This window comes from Cajanus cajan, chromosome 4 (genome assembly GCF_000230855.2).
Source record: "Cajanus cajan strain Asha chromosome 4, NIPB_CcT2T_4, whole genome shotgun sequence".
Classification (NCBI taxonomy): Eukaryota; Viridiplantae; Streptophyta; class Magnoliopsida; order Fabales; family Fabaceae; genus Cajanus; species Cajanus cajan.
In genome coordinates, this window is record NC_138520.1 from 7527844 (window position 1) to 7547910 (window position 20067).

Genomic DNA, 20067 nt, shown 5'->3' on the forward strand with positions numbered 1-20067 from the left:
ATCAAGAGCATAAACTATCCTTTTCTTCTCAAAGAAATTCCTGTATATCTGTGTAAAAACTAAGATAGCTTATCTTAGTGAGTGTTTCCAATAGTTCATCCTCTCTACGAGAGTAACCAAACACTCAGACACCTATCATAAAAAAACTAAGGTAATGCACCTTAGTGAGTGTAGAAATTATCCAATCCTCTTTGTGAGAGTAATTCATACACTCAAAACCTACAACTACTGTAAAGCCTAAAGAGGCTGGTAGAAAGAATACTTGTGAACCAGAAGTGGTTAAGAATACTAGCGTTGGTGAGTGAAGCCGACGGGCCAGGAGTGGTCGAGAGTACTTGTAGAACCAAAAGTGGTTAAGAATACTAGCGTCTAGTTGACGAGCCAGAAGTGGCTGAGAATACTTGTAATCCTTTGTAATTAGTGGAACCCTTCTGCGAAAGGAAATTAGACGTAGCTCAGATTGAGTGAACCAGTATAACTGTCTGTGCATTCTCTTTACTTTTCAGCATCACATACTTTGCACTTGATTTACTTTGTTTTTCAACAAAGCTTTGGACAAAAACTTATTTGATCGTGTGGAAACTATTCTACCAGACGATAACATTTTCCAGACTGAAAACCAGTTTACTTCATCTTCTGCGTTGAAAATTAGTTTTGTTACAAAAGTCACTAGACGAAGATTCTAATTAAGATTGCTAATAGTATTCTTGCGAAAACGTTTTCAAAAATTTCTTTGAATCCGAACACACACGTTCAACCCCCCTTCTGTGTGTATTTCCGTTAACTTCATAAAGAACTATTCCCAAAACTTTCTCTCTAAACATCGCAAGAATGGTGGTTGAAAGGCCTCAATGATTTGACAATTTTAGCTCTAGAGTGCTAAAGAAAGGATTGCTCTAACTCCATCTCACCATGAAAGCTTATTGTTGCTCTCTCAAATTTAATTTCAATTACTTTTTATTTTTATTTTTTAAATAAAATACACGAAAGTACAAAGTACCTTTTATATGCTAATAACTATAATATGGGGCTGGACTATTTGGTGTACTTAAAAATATAAATCTATCACTCTAATACACGACAATGTCGAGACATATAAAATAACATAATGAGACAATATGAATTTGAAGAAAAAGTTTAGAACAACTTTTAATCCTTTGTGGATGACCTTGCATTTGATACTAAATGATGACACATCTTCTCAGGTTTCTTCTCTTGAAGAATTGTGCATCCAATTCCAAACAAGAGGTGAATGTGAAGAAAATCAAAAGTGAAAGGGAATAGATAAAATTGTTAACATTTGAAGGGAGTTTTTCCCAAAAAAAAACGTCTACCTAAATGAAGGATAATTCAGTAAATTTTAATTGACTCCAAATAAGAATTTAATACATATTATTAATAAGATTTCTTTCTATAATTAATTACAACTATTATATGGTTGGTTGCTTATATATATCTTCTATTATTATATATAAAATTATTATATAAAATTTTAAACATTTGAAGAAATTTTTTTCCAAAAAATCAACATAAATGAAGGACAATTAAAAAAAATTTAACTGACTCCAAATAAGGATTCAATACATATTATTAATAAGATTTCTTTCTATAAATTTTTTTAATAAAAAAAATCTTATATTATATAAAATTGAAAACATTTGGAGGATTTCCCTCCAATATCAACTTAAATAAAGAACAATTAAATAAATTTAAATTAAATCTAAATAAGTGTTTAATAATATTATTAATAATTTTTTTATAATTAATTAAAATAAGTTATATGAACAATGAATGAGTTAAGTAACATATTAATTTAAAATCTTACTATATAAAATTTTTAATATTTGAAGGATGTTGTTCATTCATAAATGTTTATTTTTTTATATTGATTATAAATGTCTATCTAAATAAATATATTTAATAAATTTTAGTTGATTCCAAATAAAGGTTAAATATATATTATTAATAAGATTTCTTTCTATAAAAAATTTAAAGATAAGATATAATAATCGTAATTAATTATAGAATTTTTTAAATAATATTTATTAAATTCTTATTTTTGAAGTTAATTAAAATTATCGAATTATCTTTTATTTAAGTAGGTTTTTTTAAAATTTCTTCTAAATGTTAATAATTTTATATAATCCTTTATTTATTAAAATATTTATTTTTGATCCTTTATTTTTTATATTTAGATTAATTCAATTTTTTTAAAATAACAATAATTTTTAGTTCTATAACTCAATTTTGAATTAATTTTTGACTTAATTATCTTTTAGACTTATTTTTATATAATTTTCATCATATTTATAATATTTTTTATTTAAATTTTAATTACATTCAACAATTTTTATATAAAAGAATCATTATTTCAAAAGGATCAAATTAATTTAAATTTAATAAATAAAATATTATAACAAATATTTTAAAAATAAAGAATTAAAATAAATCTAACAAATAAGGAATAAAAATATAATTTAGTTTAAAATAAAATATGATATAGTAACATAATTTTATCTAATATTTTCTGATGCGAAGTAGATTAATTATTTTAGAATTTCTTTTAAATATAACACTTTATAATTTTTAGCTTCAACTTTTAGAAAAGAAAGTCTTATAAAAATTAATTACAACATTGCCACCGTACGTTACGGCAGTTGAAAGCAACCCAACGTAGCGGAAACGCAACTCCTGTTCACTCGATTTGCTCTTTACCACTCTCGCAACGAAGTTTCCAGACACTGTTTATTTATTTTCTTTCATTTTCCATCATAAGATTCATAACAAAAACTAAATAATTAAACACTCATTTATCCAAAAAAATTATGGAAAAATATTAAACACAGATACTCTCGAAACGCGTGGCACATACGAGTCAGTGTACCAAAAGCAAACAGTACACAGTTTCTGAGCGCGTGATCCCACGCGCACAGTTACATATAGTGAACGAAACCCCAAAAATTCCCAAAACCCATAGACGCAGAAACCAGAAACCTTCGTTCTCTGTTCTCCGAAACCCTCCTCCATGACCCGGTCAATGGATGCCGTAGAGCCGCCGCCGCCGGCGTCCGATCTCTTATTCGACGATTTCTCCGCCGCGTTCGACAACCTCCCCTTCCCTTCCATGGACTCGCTGTTCAACACCGACGCGCTTCCCTCCGCCTCCGATCTGGAATTCGGCATGGATTTCGACGGCAACGGAGAATTCGAAATCACCTTCGAAGACCTCGACAACATCTGCATCCCCTCCGACGCCGACGATTTCCTTCTCCCCGACGCGTGTAACCCTAGCAACGACTCGATCCACGATTCTTCATCAAAGAATCCCGATTGCCAAGTCATCAATTCCGATTCGCCGCATTCAGTCGCGTCTGCGGTTTCCGGAGATCGGAGCCCCGACGTGTCTAGGTTTTTCAATTCGCAAGCGTCGGACTCGGTTTCAGAGGATGATTCGTGCAAGCAGGGTTCGCACGACGCGGTTGATGTCAAGGCTTCGTCGCCGGAGACAGAATTTTGCGACCGGGAAGAGTCTTCTAACGAACCGGTTTCGTCTCATGGTTCGGGCAACGGTGGATCGGGTGTATATGAAGCCATGAACTCGCCCTCACCGGATTATGGCTCTTACGAGAGGGACATAACGTCGTCTCGGGCACATGCAGTTATGGAAAATGGTGTAAAATTGGAGGAAATCGGTGATCTGAAGAGAAAGAAAGAGGGTTCTGAAGGAAGTGCTGAGAAGAGAACCTCCAAGTATAGAAGGTTCTCTTCCTCGGTGGAGAACAAGACTGAGAAAGAGTCTCTTTCTGATGTGAATGCAATTGATGATGACGATGAGAAAAGGAAGGCGAGGTTGATGAGGAATAGGGAAAGTGCACAGCTTTCTAGGCAGAGGAAGAAGCATTACGTGGAGGAGCTTGAGGAGAAGGTGAGATCGATGAATTCCATCATTGCTGATTTGAGTAGTAAGATTTCATACATGGTGGCTGAGAATGCTACTCTTAGACAGCAAGTGGGGGCTGGTGTGATGTGTCCTCCACCTGCTGCAGGGATGTACCCTCATCATCCTCCAATGGCACCCATGCCTTATCCTTGGATGCCATGTGCTCCCTATGTTGTCAAGCCTCAAGGGTCTCAGGTTCCCTTGGTCCCCATTCCTAGGTTGAAGCCTCAGCAACCTGCTTCTGCCCCCAAGGGTAAAAAGTCTGAGAGTAAGAAGGCTGAGGTGAAAACTAAGAAGGTTGCTAGTATTAGTTTGTTGGGTTTGTTTTTCTTTATCATGCTTTTTGGTGGGCTTGTTCCTCTGGTGGATTTTAAGTTTGGAGGTTTAGTGGACAATGTTCCTGGTACTGGTATGTCTAGCTATGTTAGTGATAGGGTGTATGGTCATGGTGGAGGGAAGGTTTGGCCTTTGAGTAATGGTCATAGGAATGGGTCTGAAAGAGATGAAGAAGTAGGGTTTTCTAATGGGAGGTTTAGTGTTTCTGATCGAGTGAATAATGAGAGAGGCCGGCGTTTAGGAGAAGAAAAGGGTGATCGGCAAGGCCCGGATGATTCTGGTCGTCAGGGCAATGCCAGTGAGCCTCTGGTTGCTTCTTTGTATGTTCCTAGGAATGATAAGATGGTGAAGATTGATGGAAACTTGATTATCCATTCTATTATGGCCAGTGAGAAAGCCATGGCATCTCAAACTGCTGAGGCGAAGAAGGACAAGAGAGAAACTGGTTTGGCCATTCATAATGACTGGGATTCTGCGTTGGCTATTCCTGAAGTTGGAAGAAACAGAGGTCAACATCCAAACGTGTATAGGGTTCCTGCCGAACAGAGGAAGGCTCTTGGCTCTGGTTCAACCAAAGCTTTGAAGGACCATATGAAGTCTTCTGCAACTGATGGTAAAATGCAACAGTGGTTCCGTGAAGGCCTTGCAGGTGATTATCTGTTTATTCTGGCATTCCTTCTGAATTTTACTCTGTATAGGTTGTTTGACAAGAATGGAGATGATACATTGCTCTTCGACTGACTTGTATTATGTTATTTGTTACTGTCAAATCTTAATTTGTGCATATTCTAGCATTATTATAGGTTCAAGGCTTTAAATTTTGGGGATGATCAAGTCTAGAAGATGACAAGATGCTATCTATGCTATGCTGTAACATGTTTTGTGTTTGCTTTGGCTGTTCATTGATTTCCCTGAATCAAAATTCACCACGCTGATTGGTCATTGAAAATTGTGACACTAAATATTTCTTTGACAAGTTTCCTTAGTTATATCAGATGTCTTCCAAATTAGATGGATGAACTACTTTAACTCCCGAGTGTCGAATTAGTTTGGTGAGCTTGGTTTGGTTTTACTAGTGCTTAATTTAAAAATATCTTTCCACTAATTTTTGCATTTTTGTTTCACTTCAACATTGTTGTATCTGTAGAATAGCTTTTTTAGGCAATGATATACACTCATTAATCATTATCTATGTTGTCTCTGCCGAATATAATGACTTCGAGATGTCCACCTCTCTATCATGCTTGAGCATAGTTTTTTGCTGCTTGCTTAAGTTATGCTAAAATAGAGGATCTGTTAGCCTATTTTGATACCCACATAACATTGAAAATATATTGAGTTTTCTGGTTTCCTGATGCAGGGCCAATGTTAAGTTCTGGCATGTGCACTGAAGTTTTCCAGTTTGATGTTTCTCCAAGTCCTGGAGCTATAGTTCCTGCAACATCAGTAGCCAATGTTTCTAACGGAAAACGTCAGAATGCTACAACTGTCAAAAAGACCGGGAATAGAAGAACCCTTCATGGGCTCCCGGATACGCTTACTGGATCTAGTCTGAACATAACTGAAGAACATGTAAAGAACTTGCAGAAAAACCACCTGGGTAATAAATCCTCTATGGTGGTTTCAGTCCTTGTTGATCCCAAAGAGGCCGGTGATGGTGATGTTGATGGCATGATGAGACCAAAGTCACTCTCTCGGATTTTTGTGGTTGTGCTAATTGATAGTGTCAAGTATGTAACTTACTCGTGTGGTCTGCCTCGTGCTTCTCCCCATTTGGTGACGGCCGGTAAAATGTTTTGATCCAGCTGAAACCATCTAACCTGAAATCTAGTATCTGTAACGAAGTGTGTGGGGACTGGGATTCAAAGATACTCACCTCCAGTTTTGTACATAATAACATATTTAAAGTAGCAGAGGCTTAAAAATATACTTGAGAGTTTAGAAGCTGGACTTGAATGGGGTTGACCAACTGTCTTGTACTCAGTTAAGAGACCTCTCTTATAAACTTAATAATATATTCCGACCCTAGAATTTATAAGCGGATCCTTTGTCGTGCGTTATTGAATACGGAATGGGTTTTTGAGACTATGCTTGAAAACTTGGTTTTGGATAATTACGTGTTTATAAAATTGATTTTTTGATTAAAGCACAAGCTTGATTTACGATTTTAAATTGATTTAGAATAAAAATCCGCTGTAGTATCACATTTTCCCACTTATGTTTTTGGGTGAAACAGTGAAAAGCATTCTTGTTTTGAACTTATTTTAGAGCATGTTAGGATTTACACTGGAATAATCTAAATTTATGTGAAAATGTTAGTAAACGTAATTTTATGCAAATGTTAATACATTTGGTCTTATTTAGAAGAATTAAATTATGTTATGCAAATGTTCATGTTTTTGATCTAATATAGAGGAATTAAATTGTGTAGAAATACACTATTAGTTAACGTAATTTTATATAAATTAGTAACTAATAGTATTTTAATATGTAGAATATACATGCATATTTATTATATAATTAAAATTTATAATAAATAAATTATATATAAATAAATATTATATTTAAATATCATAGATAATTTATATTCTAGCATAAAATTATTTATTTATTGATAATTAATTAAAATATTAATATTTAATTTATAAATAATTATGATTAATAAAAAGTAAGTTAGATAAAAAGTTAAAAGAATTTTTATAATTTTTTTTATCAATTTTTTTTAAAAAACATTCTTGCGTAAAATATTGATTTGTGTGTAATATATAAGAGTTAATATTCCGTTTCGGTATGAAAACTTTATTTTAGAGAAATGTAGTGTTAGTTCAAATTCAAAATATTTAACTAAGTAATTTACATTCCTTAACTCTAGAAAGATATTATATACTTGTGTTTGGGTGCATTAAAATCTCAAATTTTTTGGAGTTAATTTTTAAAAATCCTAACATGTTTTCTTTTAAACTTAATTAATGTAAATATATATACCTCTCATGATCAAACCATTAATTTTTTTTTATAGCTAAGTTGGTAGGTAATCAACACAATAATTTATGTTTGATTGGAACAATTTACTTTCGACTTTGAGTTCGAAGAATACACAACTTTTTAGGCTTGAACACTAAAGTGTGAAGAAACTTAATAAACGTTTGTCCTAATGAAGGTGTTAATCGATCAAAAACGTGGATGATACATAATCCTCCATGCTTAAACACCGAACTGTGAAAAGGTTTAGTCACTTAGTAAATGCTTATTTCAACGAAGGACATCGATCGGCCAAAGACCTAGACAACACACCAACAAAATATTAAGTTGGTAAATGAAATGAATGGAAAGTCTTGTTTACTTGTATTAGGTTAGTAAGCAACTCACAGTCAAGAGTTTAGTCATTTTAAATAGTCTTAATATCCTTATTACTCATGCTAAAGGAAAATGTTAGTCTAAACAAAACATCTTTGTGCTAAGTGTTTAACTCGATAACCTTCTAAGTCTTTTTTTTTGTGCGTGATATTTATAAAGTTTAATGAATTAATCTTATTGACAATGAGGTTGATAAAGGTGTAAACCTTAAAGCACTATTCGTGCCAAACTTTTACTTAATTAACCTTTAAATTTTTTTTTGGCTAAGGGTGTATATTGGTAAAAATCTTAAAAAGATCTTCATGCTAAGGATTTTACTTGGTTGATCTTAAAACACTCTCCGTGCTAAGGATATATGTTCATGAAGGCTATAAAGTGTTATTCACGTCAAGGTTTTTACTTGGACAATTTTAAAACACTCTTTATGCCAATGTTGTATGTTGGCGAAAACCTTAAAGCACTTTTCATGTCAAAGTTTTTTACTCGATCGACTTTAACATTCTATATTAAGGGTATATATTGGTGAAGACCTTAAAATACTATTAACGTTAAGATTTTTCTTGACCAACCTTAAAATACTCTTCATACTAATGATGTATGTTGGTGAAGACTTTATAATAGTCTTCATGCCAAAATTTTCACTTAGTCGATCTTAAAACACTCTTCATGTTATAAGGGTATATGTTGTGACTTAAAGTGTTCTTCACGTCAATGTTTTTTTATCTAGTTGACCTTAAGGATCTATTTGGTTCAAAGGAAAGGATATGAGGGATATTAATGGAGGGAAGGAGAAGGGAAGAAAGGGGAGGAAATGAGTTAGAAATTTTATTTGGTTGAGAAAAAAGGGGTAAATTTTTTCTTTTTTTGTTCACAAGGGGAGGGAAGAGATTTTAAAAATCAATTTGCCTTTGTATCCTTATAATTTTAAATTTAAAAGCATAAGTAGGGATATTCTAGACATTATATTACAAATGTTTTAAAATCTCTCTATTTCCTTTCAAATCCCCAATATTGGAGGGAACTAAAATTAAATTAGGAAACGTTTTACTTTCCTCCATTCTCCTCCTAAAAATTGAAGCAAACAAGAAAAAATTATAAAAATCCCTCCCCTCTTTTTTCTTTCATTCCTCTCTAACCAAACACTATATAAAATACTTTTTGTATTAAGAGTATATGTTGCTGAAAACCTTAAAACATTTTTTATATCTAAGAGTTTTACTCGATAAATTTTAAAACATTCTTCTTGCTAAAGGTGGTGGGTGAAGATCTTAAAACACTATTCGTGTCAAGCTTTTTATTTGATTGACCTTAAAACATTCTTTGTATTTGATTGAGTTTAAAGCAGACTTCACACCTAAGTTTTTTTTATTCACATGACCTTAAAACACTCTTTATATTAAGGGTGTATGTTCGTAAAAACTTAATAACGTTTTTCACGCTAAGGTTTTTACTTGATTGACCTTAAAGCATAATGAAGACCTTACAGCATATGCAACGCAGGATCTTAGATCCCAAAATTTCCTGGCAAGATATGTGCATGTAGCATTTTCCACTGCGGTTCACTTTGGTTAAGCACCCGAGGCTTATAGAAGCTCTCGTGCTTCTGAGTTTTTTTAATTAAAAATTAATATTATAATATACTTTTTTTAAACTTGTTTTTGAATGTTATTTTATAACGTTATAAAATTATTTAACGTTATAAAACTAATGTTATATAATAACGTTATATTTTGAACATTATAAAATTATTTTTTAATATAATTTTATATACTAATACTTATATAAATAGAATTTATTGTGTATTTTTTACTCACCAACTTCCTAATTTTTTTTCTTCTCTTTCACTTTTTGTCTCTTAAAGTTCTTTCTTAAGTCAATTTTATCTATTCTCTATTCTCTATTTGATTTGTTTTCACTTAATGGAACCAAATCAAAATCAATTTAATCTCTATTTTAATTTCATGTCAAAATTTTAACGTTCCATTGATCCAAATTCTCAAAATTCTCCATATTTATCACACCCACAAAATAATACAAATATGAACAATTTTTAGTTTTCATTCCCATTTTCATATGGATACCCCATGTTTCAATCGCCACCAATTAACCCCATAATGGATCATGACACTTCAATGGATACTAGTGAAGGTCAATCTTGTGAAAGAGATCTAAAAACACCATTTGAGAAAGAGAAAGAACTAAGTATGAAAGAACAAGAACTTGACCATGAAATTATTTTTAAGGAGACATCTGGTATGACATCTCAACAATTACAATATCATGAAATGTTGTGTAAGAAAATAAAAGAAAAATATGGACTTGAGTGAGGATTTTAGTTAAAATAAGTAATGTAATAGTGTTATCTATGCCTAAAATATGTTCTTATTAATGTAATGTTTTTTAAAGTTATTTATGTAATGTTATTTATGTTTAAAACTTTTCATTATTAATGTAATATTTTTGTCGAAGTTTAAGATTTCTCATTAGTAAAGTAGCCATTAGTCACGCTAACAGTTGGAATCTAGCCATTGGAAATTAGCCTTTAAAAACTAGTTGTTACTCAAACAAGTATATCTTTATAGAAGAAGATTTTTCACACCTTTCAATTGTGCAAACAAGTCTCATCTCAGGCTTAAATTCTTTTAACATTGAGATTTTATAGTGTTCCTTGAAATGAGATCTAGTGATTCATCTTACAAAGAGGATCTTGAGGATGGAATCATTAAAGAACTATACACGAGGTTGGTAATGGATAGACAAAAAACAACTACACATAGGCAAAGATGAAATCATATTGAAAGGAGTCATGAAGAAGGGCATGCTCAGTTTTTCAATGACTACTTCTCCAATGATCCAGTATAAATAGAAGAATAATTTTGACGATGATTTCGAATATGAAGGGATGTGTTCCTTTGCATTATATAATCTTAGAGCAATCATGATGAGTATTTTCAAATGAGAGTTGAGGCAACTAGAAGAAAGGGTCTTTCTCCATTGCAAAAAGTGCACTACTGTTATTCGTATATTAGCACATGGATCACCTATTGATAGTGTTGATGATTATGTGCGAATTGGAGAAAGCACTGTATTGGAATGTTTGAGTAAGTTTGTCCATGATGCTTGTCAGATCTTTGGAGTAAAATACTTAAGAAGACCTAATAATAATGAAATTAAACACCTACTTCAAATAGGAGAGAGACGTAGTTTTCCATGTATGTAAGGTAGTATAGATTCTATGTATTGGGAATGGAAAAAATGTCCAGTGGCATGGAAAGGTCAATATTGTCATGGTGATCATGGAAAATCCATAATCATGCTTAAAGTAGTGGCATCACAGGACTTATGGATATGACATGCATTTTTTGGGGTTGCAGGTTCAAATAACGATATCAATGTGCTTAATGAATCTCCTGTGTTTAATGAGATTTTGTAGGGACAAGCCCCAAGGTTGCAGTATATGGTGAATAAAACCCAATATGACATGAGGTACTATTTAGCAGATGATATTTATACAAAATGGGCTATGCTGGTTAAGATTATCCCATTGCCACAAGGAGATAAAAGAAAATTGTTTGCCCAACATCAAGAAGCAGCAAGAAAAGATGTGGAGCATGCATTTGGATTGCTTCAATCTCGGTTTGCAATTATACGTGGCCTTGTGTGTGCTTGGATACAATCAAACATATTATATATGCATGCATCATATTACATGACATGATTGTGGAAGACAAACGACACACATATGATGATAATTTTGATTATTCTTGTGAACATTTCAACAATGATGTCTTAACAACTGACATACATAATGGTCCTCATCCAAATCTTGTACAATATCTACAAAAGAAAATACTTTTTTGTGATAGGTGTCATCATCAACTTCAAGTCAACCTTATGAAACATATCTGAGAACATTTTGGGCATGATATTTTTCAAAATTAGTTATTATTTTAATTATGTACTTTTTTAACTTTGTAATTTTTATATTATTGTAATTACGTAATTTAGTTGGCTTCATCATTTTAAATAAAACTTGATTTAGTTAAATATTTTTTTTTGTATCATGAAAAAATATTTTGCAAAATAGTAGAATAAAAATCTCTTAGTTTATTACTTAATAAAAAAAATAAGTTAATAAATAAATTATTGATGATATGTAAAAATGTAATATTTTTGTGGGACCCAATTAAGAATTAAAAGATAGATGTTGGATTGGAGAAAAAAATATTTTTTTAAAAGTGCTTAAATTGAAAAGAGTAAAAATGAATGATGTATACATATGAGTTCACTAAAGAACCTAAAGAAAAGATCTCCATTGGAGATAGCCTTAAAGCATTACTCATGCCAAGGTTTTTACTCTAGTGGCCTTAAAACACTTTTCAAGTTAAAGAAAAATATCGGTCAAAACTTTAAAACAATCTTCAATTTATCAACATTATAATTACAAATTTAATTTAGGGACGCGACAACTTAAATTGTAGTCATTATTATAATAATGACTATTATTATAATTCAAATAAATAAAATAGTATCTGATAATTATTATGCTAATAACTTCAAATTTAAAAGTGTAATTGACCGATATACTTAATAAATCATATAATTTTGTCCTCTAATAAATAAAACAAGGTAATATATAATTCATAAACTATTGTTTTTTTTATCGGATTAGGCATATTTGCATAATCGATCTTTTTGACTCTTATAACTATTTATATCTTTGAAGCTTTTTACAGGGTGTTATTATGGGCTATAATGACCTACATGACACATGTAATTTTTTTTTACCCATGAGAACCACAAAGAAAGAGTCACTACAACCGATAATGACCTATTATTAATTGTTATAGGTTACAATGACATAAAAACGACTAATTTTTTTGGGGTTGTTATATCTCATAACAACCCCATTTTTTTTTTTACAATTTTAGGCCACGTGGCACCCTCCTATTGGAACAGGACGGTCAAAGTAAGAAGCACTATGCTCCATACTTTTAGTAACTACCTTGATCTCCTCCATATTAGTAGGCCATTATATCTTTTCATTATTATACAAAAAATAATATTTTTATCAAACTTAAATCTTGAATTCATGACCTTTACACTTGAGGACCAATTACAATCCTAATTAAATCAACATACTTTTATTATTTAATCTCAATTATTATTTTATTTTCAATAGAATAAGTAGCACTATGAGTCATAGCGACCTAAAGTCACTATGACCTATAAAGACCATTTTTTTTTTCATTTTATGTGATCAAGGCGTATGATATTATGACCCATGATGACAATGTTTATAAGTTTTTTTTTAATTATTTTATTTATACTAATATATAAAAGGGATTCTTTTAGCAATCATCTTAGTCTCCTTAACATTTGGTAGACAATTGTACCTTTTAATTATTATAAAAAATAATATTTTTATTAAACTCGAAACTTGAATTCAAAACCTTCACATGAGAGGATTAACTCCAATACCAATTGGACCAACATATTTCTATTATTTAATTTTAATTTTTATTATATTTTTAATAGAGATGATATGAATTATAGACCTAAGAGAGAAAAAAAAAATTAGCCCAATATGTGACACTAAATAATAGGCCGCTATAGCCAATAACAATGCCGATGAAGTCGTTGTTGGTTAGACAACTCAAAAATGGCTCCATCAACGTTAAAAAAAAAAAAATACACATGTCACATTAGTCATTATAACCCAGAGTAATATTGTGTAAAATAATCTCAAATGTATAAATAATTTCAAATCAATTTCAAATAAATAATTTCAACAACTATTTCAACGGGTGAAAAAACCGCATAATCTCTGCCAAATAATTCAATAAACGTATCCTGTATAAAGAAAAATATTATATTTTTTAGATTTTGAGATCACTATATATTTTATTAAAACATGCAGATACGTATATGTGGAATCTTCATTTTTTTTCTTTTTTATTTTTCCAATTAAAAATTATATATGTGTTTTAGATAACATTTATTTTTATTAATAATCTCTTAGAACCTTCTACCTTTCTTTGTCATTGTCTTTGTAATGTAGATAACCAATTTTTAATAACGGACTAAAAACTACAATGCCAAAAAGAGTTTTATTAAAACAAAAATATTTGTTACAGAAACATCGCCATTCTTGTCCAGAAAATAGGAAAATCTAACACCAATGTATTGTATTTTCATAAATGTGAAATATCGCATTCTTTCTTTACGAATTAGCTCAATTCTCCGGCAAATGTAATTTTTATTTTTATTTTTTATCATTAAAATGGTTTCACACCTCGGGCATTTTATTTGAGGATATCTAATAATAATATTGTTATATTATTTGGTACAATTTTTTACATTTGACACAAAACAAGACAATTTCATTTTAAAGTAACCAATCAACATCCTACATTTTTAATTTACTCTAACATTCATTTTTATTTGGCATGATAAATTGACAAATTTACTCTTCAATTATTTTTTTTTCTTTTAATTTACTCTCAAAATTAATTTTTACAATATAATCTTGCATTTATTTAATCACAAAAATCTCTTAAGCAGTATAAAGACAAACTAATTTTGACTAAAAATTAAAGACCTAAAACATATTTTACCCACATTTTTACATGTAGTTTAGATGATTCTCATTTTTTTTGAAAACTAATTTAACCAAATCACAAACATTACTAGGCTACACATGTAGCATTATTGACTGTACTCAAATCACTCACCCTCCCGGAAACAACCCTCATAAAGTTGCATACTTGCATTGCATCGTGATAATGAATCTTTGAACGTAAATTTTCACTTGATACGATCACGTTGTGAGGGAAGTGATAAAACACATCATTTTATACAGAGTCCAACAAATTATAATAAGGTTTCTCCATTAAAGGTCCTTGTGTCTTTTCCTCATAAATAAAAATATCTTTGTGTCTATTTCTAACTTTACATGCCACAAAAACACACATTAGAAAATCCATTTCCGTTTCATCATACCTAGCATCACCTTGTTAGACACATTGTGTGACTTGAATATATATCTTGTTCGGTTGCATTTACATGCTCAATGAAAGCTTGCATATTACTAAAAAAAGCATTTTCAGAATAAAACTCGTCTCATTGAAGCCTAAGCGTCAGATCAACTACTGTCTATAACGTATATATCAACCTTACTACAACACATGTATGTAATAAAACTTGCAGCATGGCTGATACTGCAGAGGCATATAACATTTCCAAAGAATAAAATTTAATAAATGACGAATGCAAATAAAGTTAATGAATCAGCTATTGCACTGAACATCTTTATGTTCTTCTTCTAGTTCTTATTTAACTGTTTTAGTATTAATTTTTGGTAATAACGATAAAATAAATCAAGACCATCAAAACATGTCATTTACTCAATCAGGTATATACAAAGAAGAAAAAGTTAAAGCATTTAAATATGATTTTAACCTCTGAACACAAAATTTGAAATGAGGGGCAATGCAGCTCTTGCTGAGTAATTCTGTATAAACAAAAAGTGGTAGGAAATAAACTGAAGGTAAAGTTCTGTTATTTACCTTAGACGGAAAACTAAACTTCAAAGGAATCGAGTACAGCCTTTAGAGTCTCCTCAGAAGTTTGCCATTGCTTGTCATTGGCACTAACCACAAACAAAACAACAGTGTTTCCCTTTGCTGTGGCTTTTGCAAGATTGTGGGTGCCTGTGAGAGCATACGGAGTTTCAAGCACATATTTGTAGTACTGCGTGCAGACACCATTTCAGAAAATGTTAGTCACTAATAATTGCCAACTTTCCATACTCAATAAACATGAAAAGAAAATATTTAAAAAGAAGAGTATGCAATACAATCTATAATGCTGTGAGTTTTAGTAGATAAAAGAACTTGGTTGTGTTCTGTTTATCTTTTTCAATAGGGGGTGCACACTACACATGGGATTTCTTATTTAAGAATAGACATACAAATAAAACTGTCATAAGCACCATCCTGCAACTTAAAAGAATTTGCTTAGGTAAATTTCTCTAGAAACACTTCTAGAAGAGTAAATTATGCAGAAAAAATCAAATAAGCTTCTCTATAAGCTAAAATTAGCTTATGAATAAGCTAATTTCTATAAGCTCTCTCCTATTAACTTCTTCAAAATCTTATTTTTAATTTATACATTAACTAGTTTTAGCTTATGGAGAACTTTATGTCGATTTTCTTTCATATTTTTTTTCTTAGGAGTGTTTTTGGAAAAGTTTAACAAAATAGGCCTTAACTAACAAATGCTACTGGTAAAAAAACACACCAGAAAACGAGATTTCAAATACTTTAGTTTTTTTGAAATTTCTTATTGCAACTTGTGTGATACATGTGTGTAGAAACATCTTCAATACTGCTCATTTTTTGAGAAATGCTTCAACTAGAACATTCTTGTCCCCTCTGAATAACTTATGCCAGAGGATAGGAACTCAAGTTAATAATATTGATTTTGGGGCCATGTTGAAAAAAGTAAAAGACTATTAAATTTATCACTTGAGTACTTTATTTAGCTTTCTTCATTTTCTAATAAGTAAAAACAAAAGAAAAAACATAAATGTCCAGGCAAAATAGGCTATGGAAAGAAAATGTACCGTCTGATCACCAAGCTTTTCAACTGAAGTCTCAAGGAGCTCATCTGGATCCAATGTATTTCCAGTGACAAATGGCCCAAGAGAAGCAATCACTTTTTCTGGGCTCCCAATGTCCTCAATTGTTGCATTTGGTTTGTTGGTAAGGCGTATCAAAGGCGAGGCCACTACCTGAACTTTTCCCTGTTTTTCATCTTCAAATTTAACCTCCACCCATGGCTCTGCACATTTAGGCTGGCAGTAATTTCCAGATAATATGTTTGCTACACGAGCCTGTTTCCAAGTTGGGGGGAGGATAAACTTGTATGGCTGCACATTTCCTGCAAAGAACTAAATCTAGACTATATCAATTGCAAGATAAAATGGTTTCATCTCTTAAATATAAACAAGTTTGGATATATATATATATATATATATATATATAATCATCAGTAAAATTCATAAGAAGCAATAACTTTAGTGAACATTTGCAGAAAAAAGTGTAGAGTTGTAGATGCATGGAGATAACTTGATAACTACAATTCAGTATTGGCTATAATATACGAATCAGTGAAAGTGAGTGATAACATGTACTGCTTTGATCCTGAGAGATCTTGTCCACACAAATTAATAATTTGAGAGATGAAGAGTAAACTTGCTAGCAAGTTGATACTTCTAACAATTTGTATAGACCTACACTTTTTTTGGGATGCTAAAAAGTAGTAGCACAAGAAGACACCTTCAATACTAATAGATAAGAAGTCAATGGCATGTTGGGTCTGCCGATAGAAGTTCACCTAGATGATTACTATACATGTCTAAATTGCAAACAGTTCTACCCAATAACAGCTTCTTAACTAGCCCTAGGACACTAGAGGAACCCCTTGAGGAGAGTTGCCAACTAAGCGATTTTAGTAATGTTAGAGAGAATCAAAACCCGCATTCATGAAAAGGATGAGAGTTAATATAGACCTACACTTTTAGGGATGAAATTTTACATTGACCCCAGAGTTAAATTTACAAATTTGAATACTACCTAGATGCTAATAACAATAATGAGACCTTTTGAGAGTCATAAACCTCCAAAATTCACAGCTAAAATTTCTAAATATGCAATTGAGAGGTATCCAATAGATCAAATAAGATAGCCGGTGGTGCAGGATCACCAATTGGGAGACCCCAGACGTCAAAATCACAGTATCCTTATGCCTATCAAGTTATTCAGGTTCTGGTAAATTGTAATAATAATCATAATCACCACTTGTCCTTCCACATGAAGCCAAACAATGCAATGCCCAAACACATAACCATGCAATCACTAACTACTCTCTTCAATCAAAATTGAAATATGAGTCTTCGCCCATGTATGTACCTGCTCGAAGGGCTGGAGTGTCCTTGGGAGAGGCCTTGAAGAGAACAAAAGAAGGGTCAGAGGGTGAGGGTGGGAGGAAAGAGCCAACCTCAACTTCTCTAGCTAGTGAGGGGGGTGCCTCTCTCAGCAAAACAAGTGGAAGAAGGGCCTGCAAACCAATACCCTTCAAGAATTCCCTTCTGGGGGTGTGCTGGCTGAGAACAGGTTCAGAAGCTGAGGCTCTTAAAGCATGCAAAGCTGTGAGTCTTGAAGAGGAAGAGGAAGATGAAACTGTGATTGGGCATAAGGAGGTGAATGGTAAGGTTGCCATTTCAAATTAGTGAAATGTGTGTACGAAGGGACGAGGTTTAAGGTTGATGTTAGAATCTGAGTGAGTCACTCTGCCTCTTATCCATTGTGGATACATGAGGATCACACTTCTGACACTTTATACTTGCCTTCTCTCGGGAAAAACTACAGTAAAGTTCCAAGTTCATATATGCAAGATTACATGCGTTTATTGTTGTTTTAATCTTTCAAATTTAAAACTTTTTGTTAATTTTGATTTATGTATTTATTTTAGTCTATTTTATTTATTATTATTTCACGATAAAACAATGAATAAAACAGAAGATATTTTTCATAGTATATAATTTTTAGAAATATTTATTTTTAGTCAACTAGAAAAAATAAAAATTCTACATATAAGATACCTACATAATAGAAAAAAAAATATTTTTAGTATATATTTTTATTTTAAATAAGAAATAATTTTTTTTTCATATAATTTAAAATTTATTTTTTAAGCTATGTAATTTGAAAATAATCTTATTTAAATCTTTTTGTTATGATATTGTTCCAACTTAATTAATGTTAAAGAGTTCAAGTTCCAATCATATAGTTATCAATATTTTTATTAGTAAAAATATCACATTAAACTCAACTGATGTTATATAACTATCTTAATATGTTATTATTAATTACGTTACAAGTGGTCTCGACTCCTCAAAGACTACAACAAGATTTCTTTTTAAATATAAGAAAAAAAATATACCTTTATATATTAAATAAAAATTTTTATCTTGCATAAGAATTTCTTTTTAATGGAGTGTTTTTAAAAATCATTTTAACTTATCTAATTTAAATTTTATTTATCACATTTATCTATTAAATTTTAATATTTTTAAATTAAATTTGATGAATTTTTTTTAGAGATTTTTTTTAACTTTTATTTAATTTAATTTTTTATTTATCATATTTACCTACAAATTACATTATAACAATTTTAAAATAAATTATCAATGATAAAAATGATTTTACACCAAAATATAAATTATTTACTATGAATATAAAAAATGACAAGTTGGGTTAGGTGTTCCTACCCGCGAAATTGTCAAAAAGTGATGGTTTAAACTAGGTGTTCCAACTCACTAGCTCACCATGGCTTGTCTCGCATAACCTGCCAACCCAACGAGTTATTGGTGGGTCGAGATGAACCAAATTGTCCTTTTATATATATAAAAAATAAAAATAGTATTAAAATTTTAAATTTAGAATTTTTATAATGTAATTTTGTTAAGATTTTAATGTTCTTAAAATTTTAAAATATATGCTTGTTATTATTGTTAATTTATTTTATAAATTTAATTTCTCTTGTACTAATAGAAAAATTCATATTCAAATGAAATTTAGACTAAATTATATTTACATTATTTTACTAAATTTATCTATTAAATTAATTTTATAAAATAAATAATCTTTCCTTTTTTATTTTTTTTCTTTTAATTATTTGCAAGTTGACCCGTCGATCCACCTTTAGGCAAGATAGGTCAAGGATTCCAACTCGTTTTTAATTGATGAACCAGCACAACCTAACTCATTTTTGGTGGACTAACGATGGGTTGTGCTTAAACAAGTTGAACTAACCCATTTTGTCATCCCTACTTATAGCTTGAAGAAAGCAATCATTGAAATGAGAGACAATTGTTATCAAAGTGCCCAATTAGTTTCAAGACATGTCACGATACCCAAGGTTATTACATTTCTCATGATCATGCCAATTTTTGGGTGGTTAAATCAATATTTGTGTGACTATGTCGAAACTTTGGCTTGTGTTGGCCTGTTTACTAAGTAGTATGAATTTGTAACACCCTCAATTAAGAGGTGTCGTTGCTAAGATGTACGACTTATAAGGCAAAACTACCTCCAAAATATTACTATTTTTTGCACTTTTTTAATTAACCACCTTTATATATATAACTTTAAGTGTTCTTTAACCTTTCCTTTCATGCTTCCCCTTTTAGAAAGCATTTGTCTTATCTTTTTCATGTTCTTTACTTTTTTAATAAGCTATTCATTATCACCTTCTTCTACTTTTTGCTTTTTTTTTTAACTTGTCCACCTCTAATTTTTTTTTCCTAAGGTATCCTTAAAACTTTCCTACCCCACCTTTAGTCTCCCAACTTCCTTTTTATAAAAGAA

The 20067-nt window shown here is 31.0% G+C and overlaps 2 protein-coding genes and 1 pseudogene across 2 annotated transcripts; 2 read left to right on the top strand and 1 right to left on the bottom strand.

Annotated features, from left to right (window-relative positions):
- The first annotated feature begins 2950 nt into the window (after positions 1 to 2950).
- On the top strand, positions 2951 to 6319 carry LOC109802079 (bZIP transcription factor 17). Its single transcript, XM_020363289.3, has 2 exons — positions 2951 to 4925; positions 5637 to 6319. Exons 1-2 carry the CDS (start codon positions 3026 to 3028, stop codon positions 6074 to 6076), a joined length of 2340 nt encoding a protein of 779 aa, XP_020218878.1. The 5' UTR covers positions 2951 to 3025; the 3' UTR covers positions 6077 to 6319.
- Positions 6320 to 9747: 3428 nt separating this feature from the next.
- LOC145957126 (uncharacterized) lies at positions 9748 to 12374 on the top strand (annotated as a pseudogene).
- Positions 12375 to 15008: 2634 nt separating this feature from the next.
- PPD6 (thylakoid lumenal protein (Mog1/PsbP/DUF1795-like photosystem II reaction center PsbP family protein)) lies at positions 15009 to 18018 on the bottom strand. The gene is made up of 3 exons (XM_020363983.3): positions 17608 to 18018; positions 16260 to 16576; positions 15009 to 15385 (listed from the first exon to the last, which is right to left on the bottom strand). Exons 1-3 carry the CDS (start codon positions 17915 to 17917, stop codon positions 15215 to 15217), a joined length of 798 nt encoding a protein of 265 aa, XP_020219572.1. The 5' UTR covers positions 17918 to 18018; the 3' UTR covers positions 15009 to 15214.
- Between the last annotated feature and the right edge of the window lie 2049 nt (positions 18019 to 20067).

Coding starts and splice junctions, on each gene's coding strand:
- LOC109802079 (XM_020363289.3), top strand. CDS start 3,026: ATGACCCGGTCAATGGATGCCGTAGAGCCGCCGCCGCCGGCGTCCGAT. Junction 4,926..5,636: donor GTTCCGTGAAGGCCTTGCAG/GTGATTATCTGT, acceptor TTCCTGATGCAG/GGCCAATGTTAAGTTCTGGC.
- PPD6 (XM_020363983.3), bottom strand. CDS start 17,917: ATGGCAACCTTACCATTCACCTCCTTATGCCCAATCACAGTTTCATCT. Junction 16,577..17,607: donor CACTCCAGCCCTTCGAGCAG/GTACATACATGG, acceptor AGTTCTTTGCAG/GAAATGTGCAGCCATACAAG. Junction 15,386..16,259: donor AAAAGCTTGGTGATCAGACG/GTACATTTTCTT, acceptor GTCTGCACGCAG/TACTACAAATATGTGCTTGA.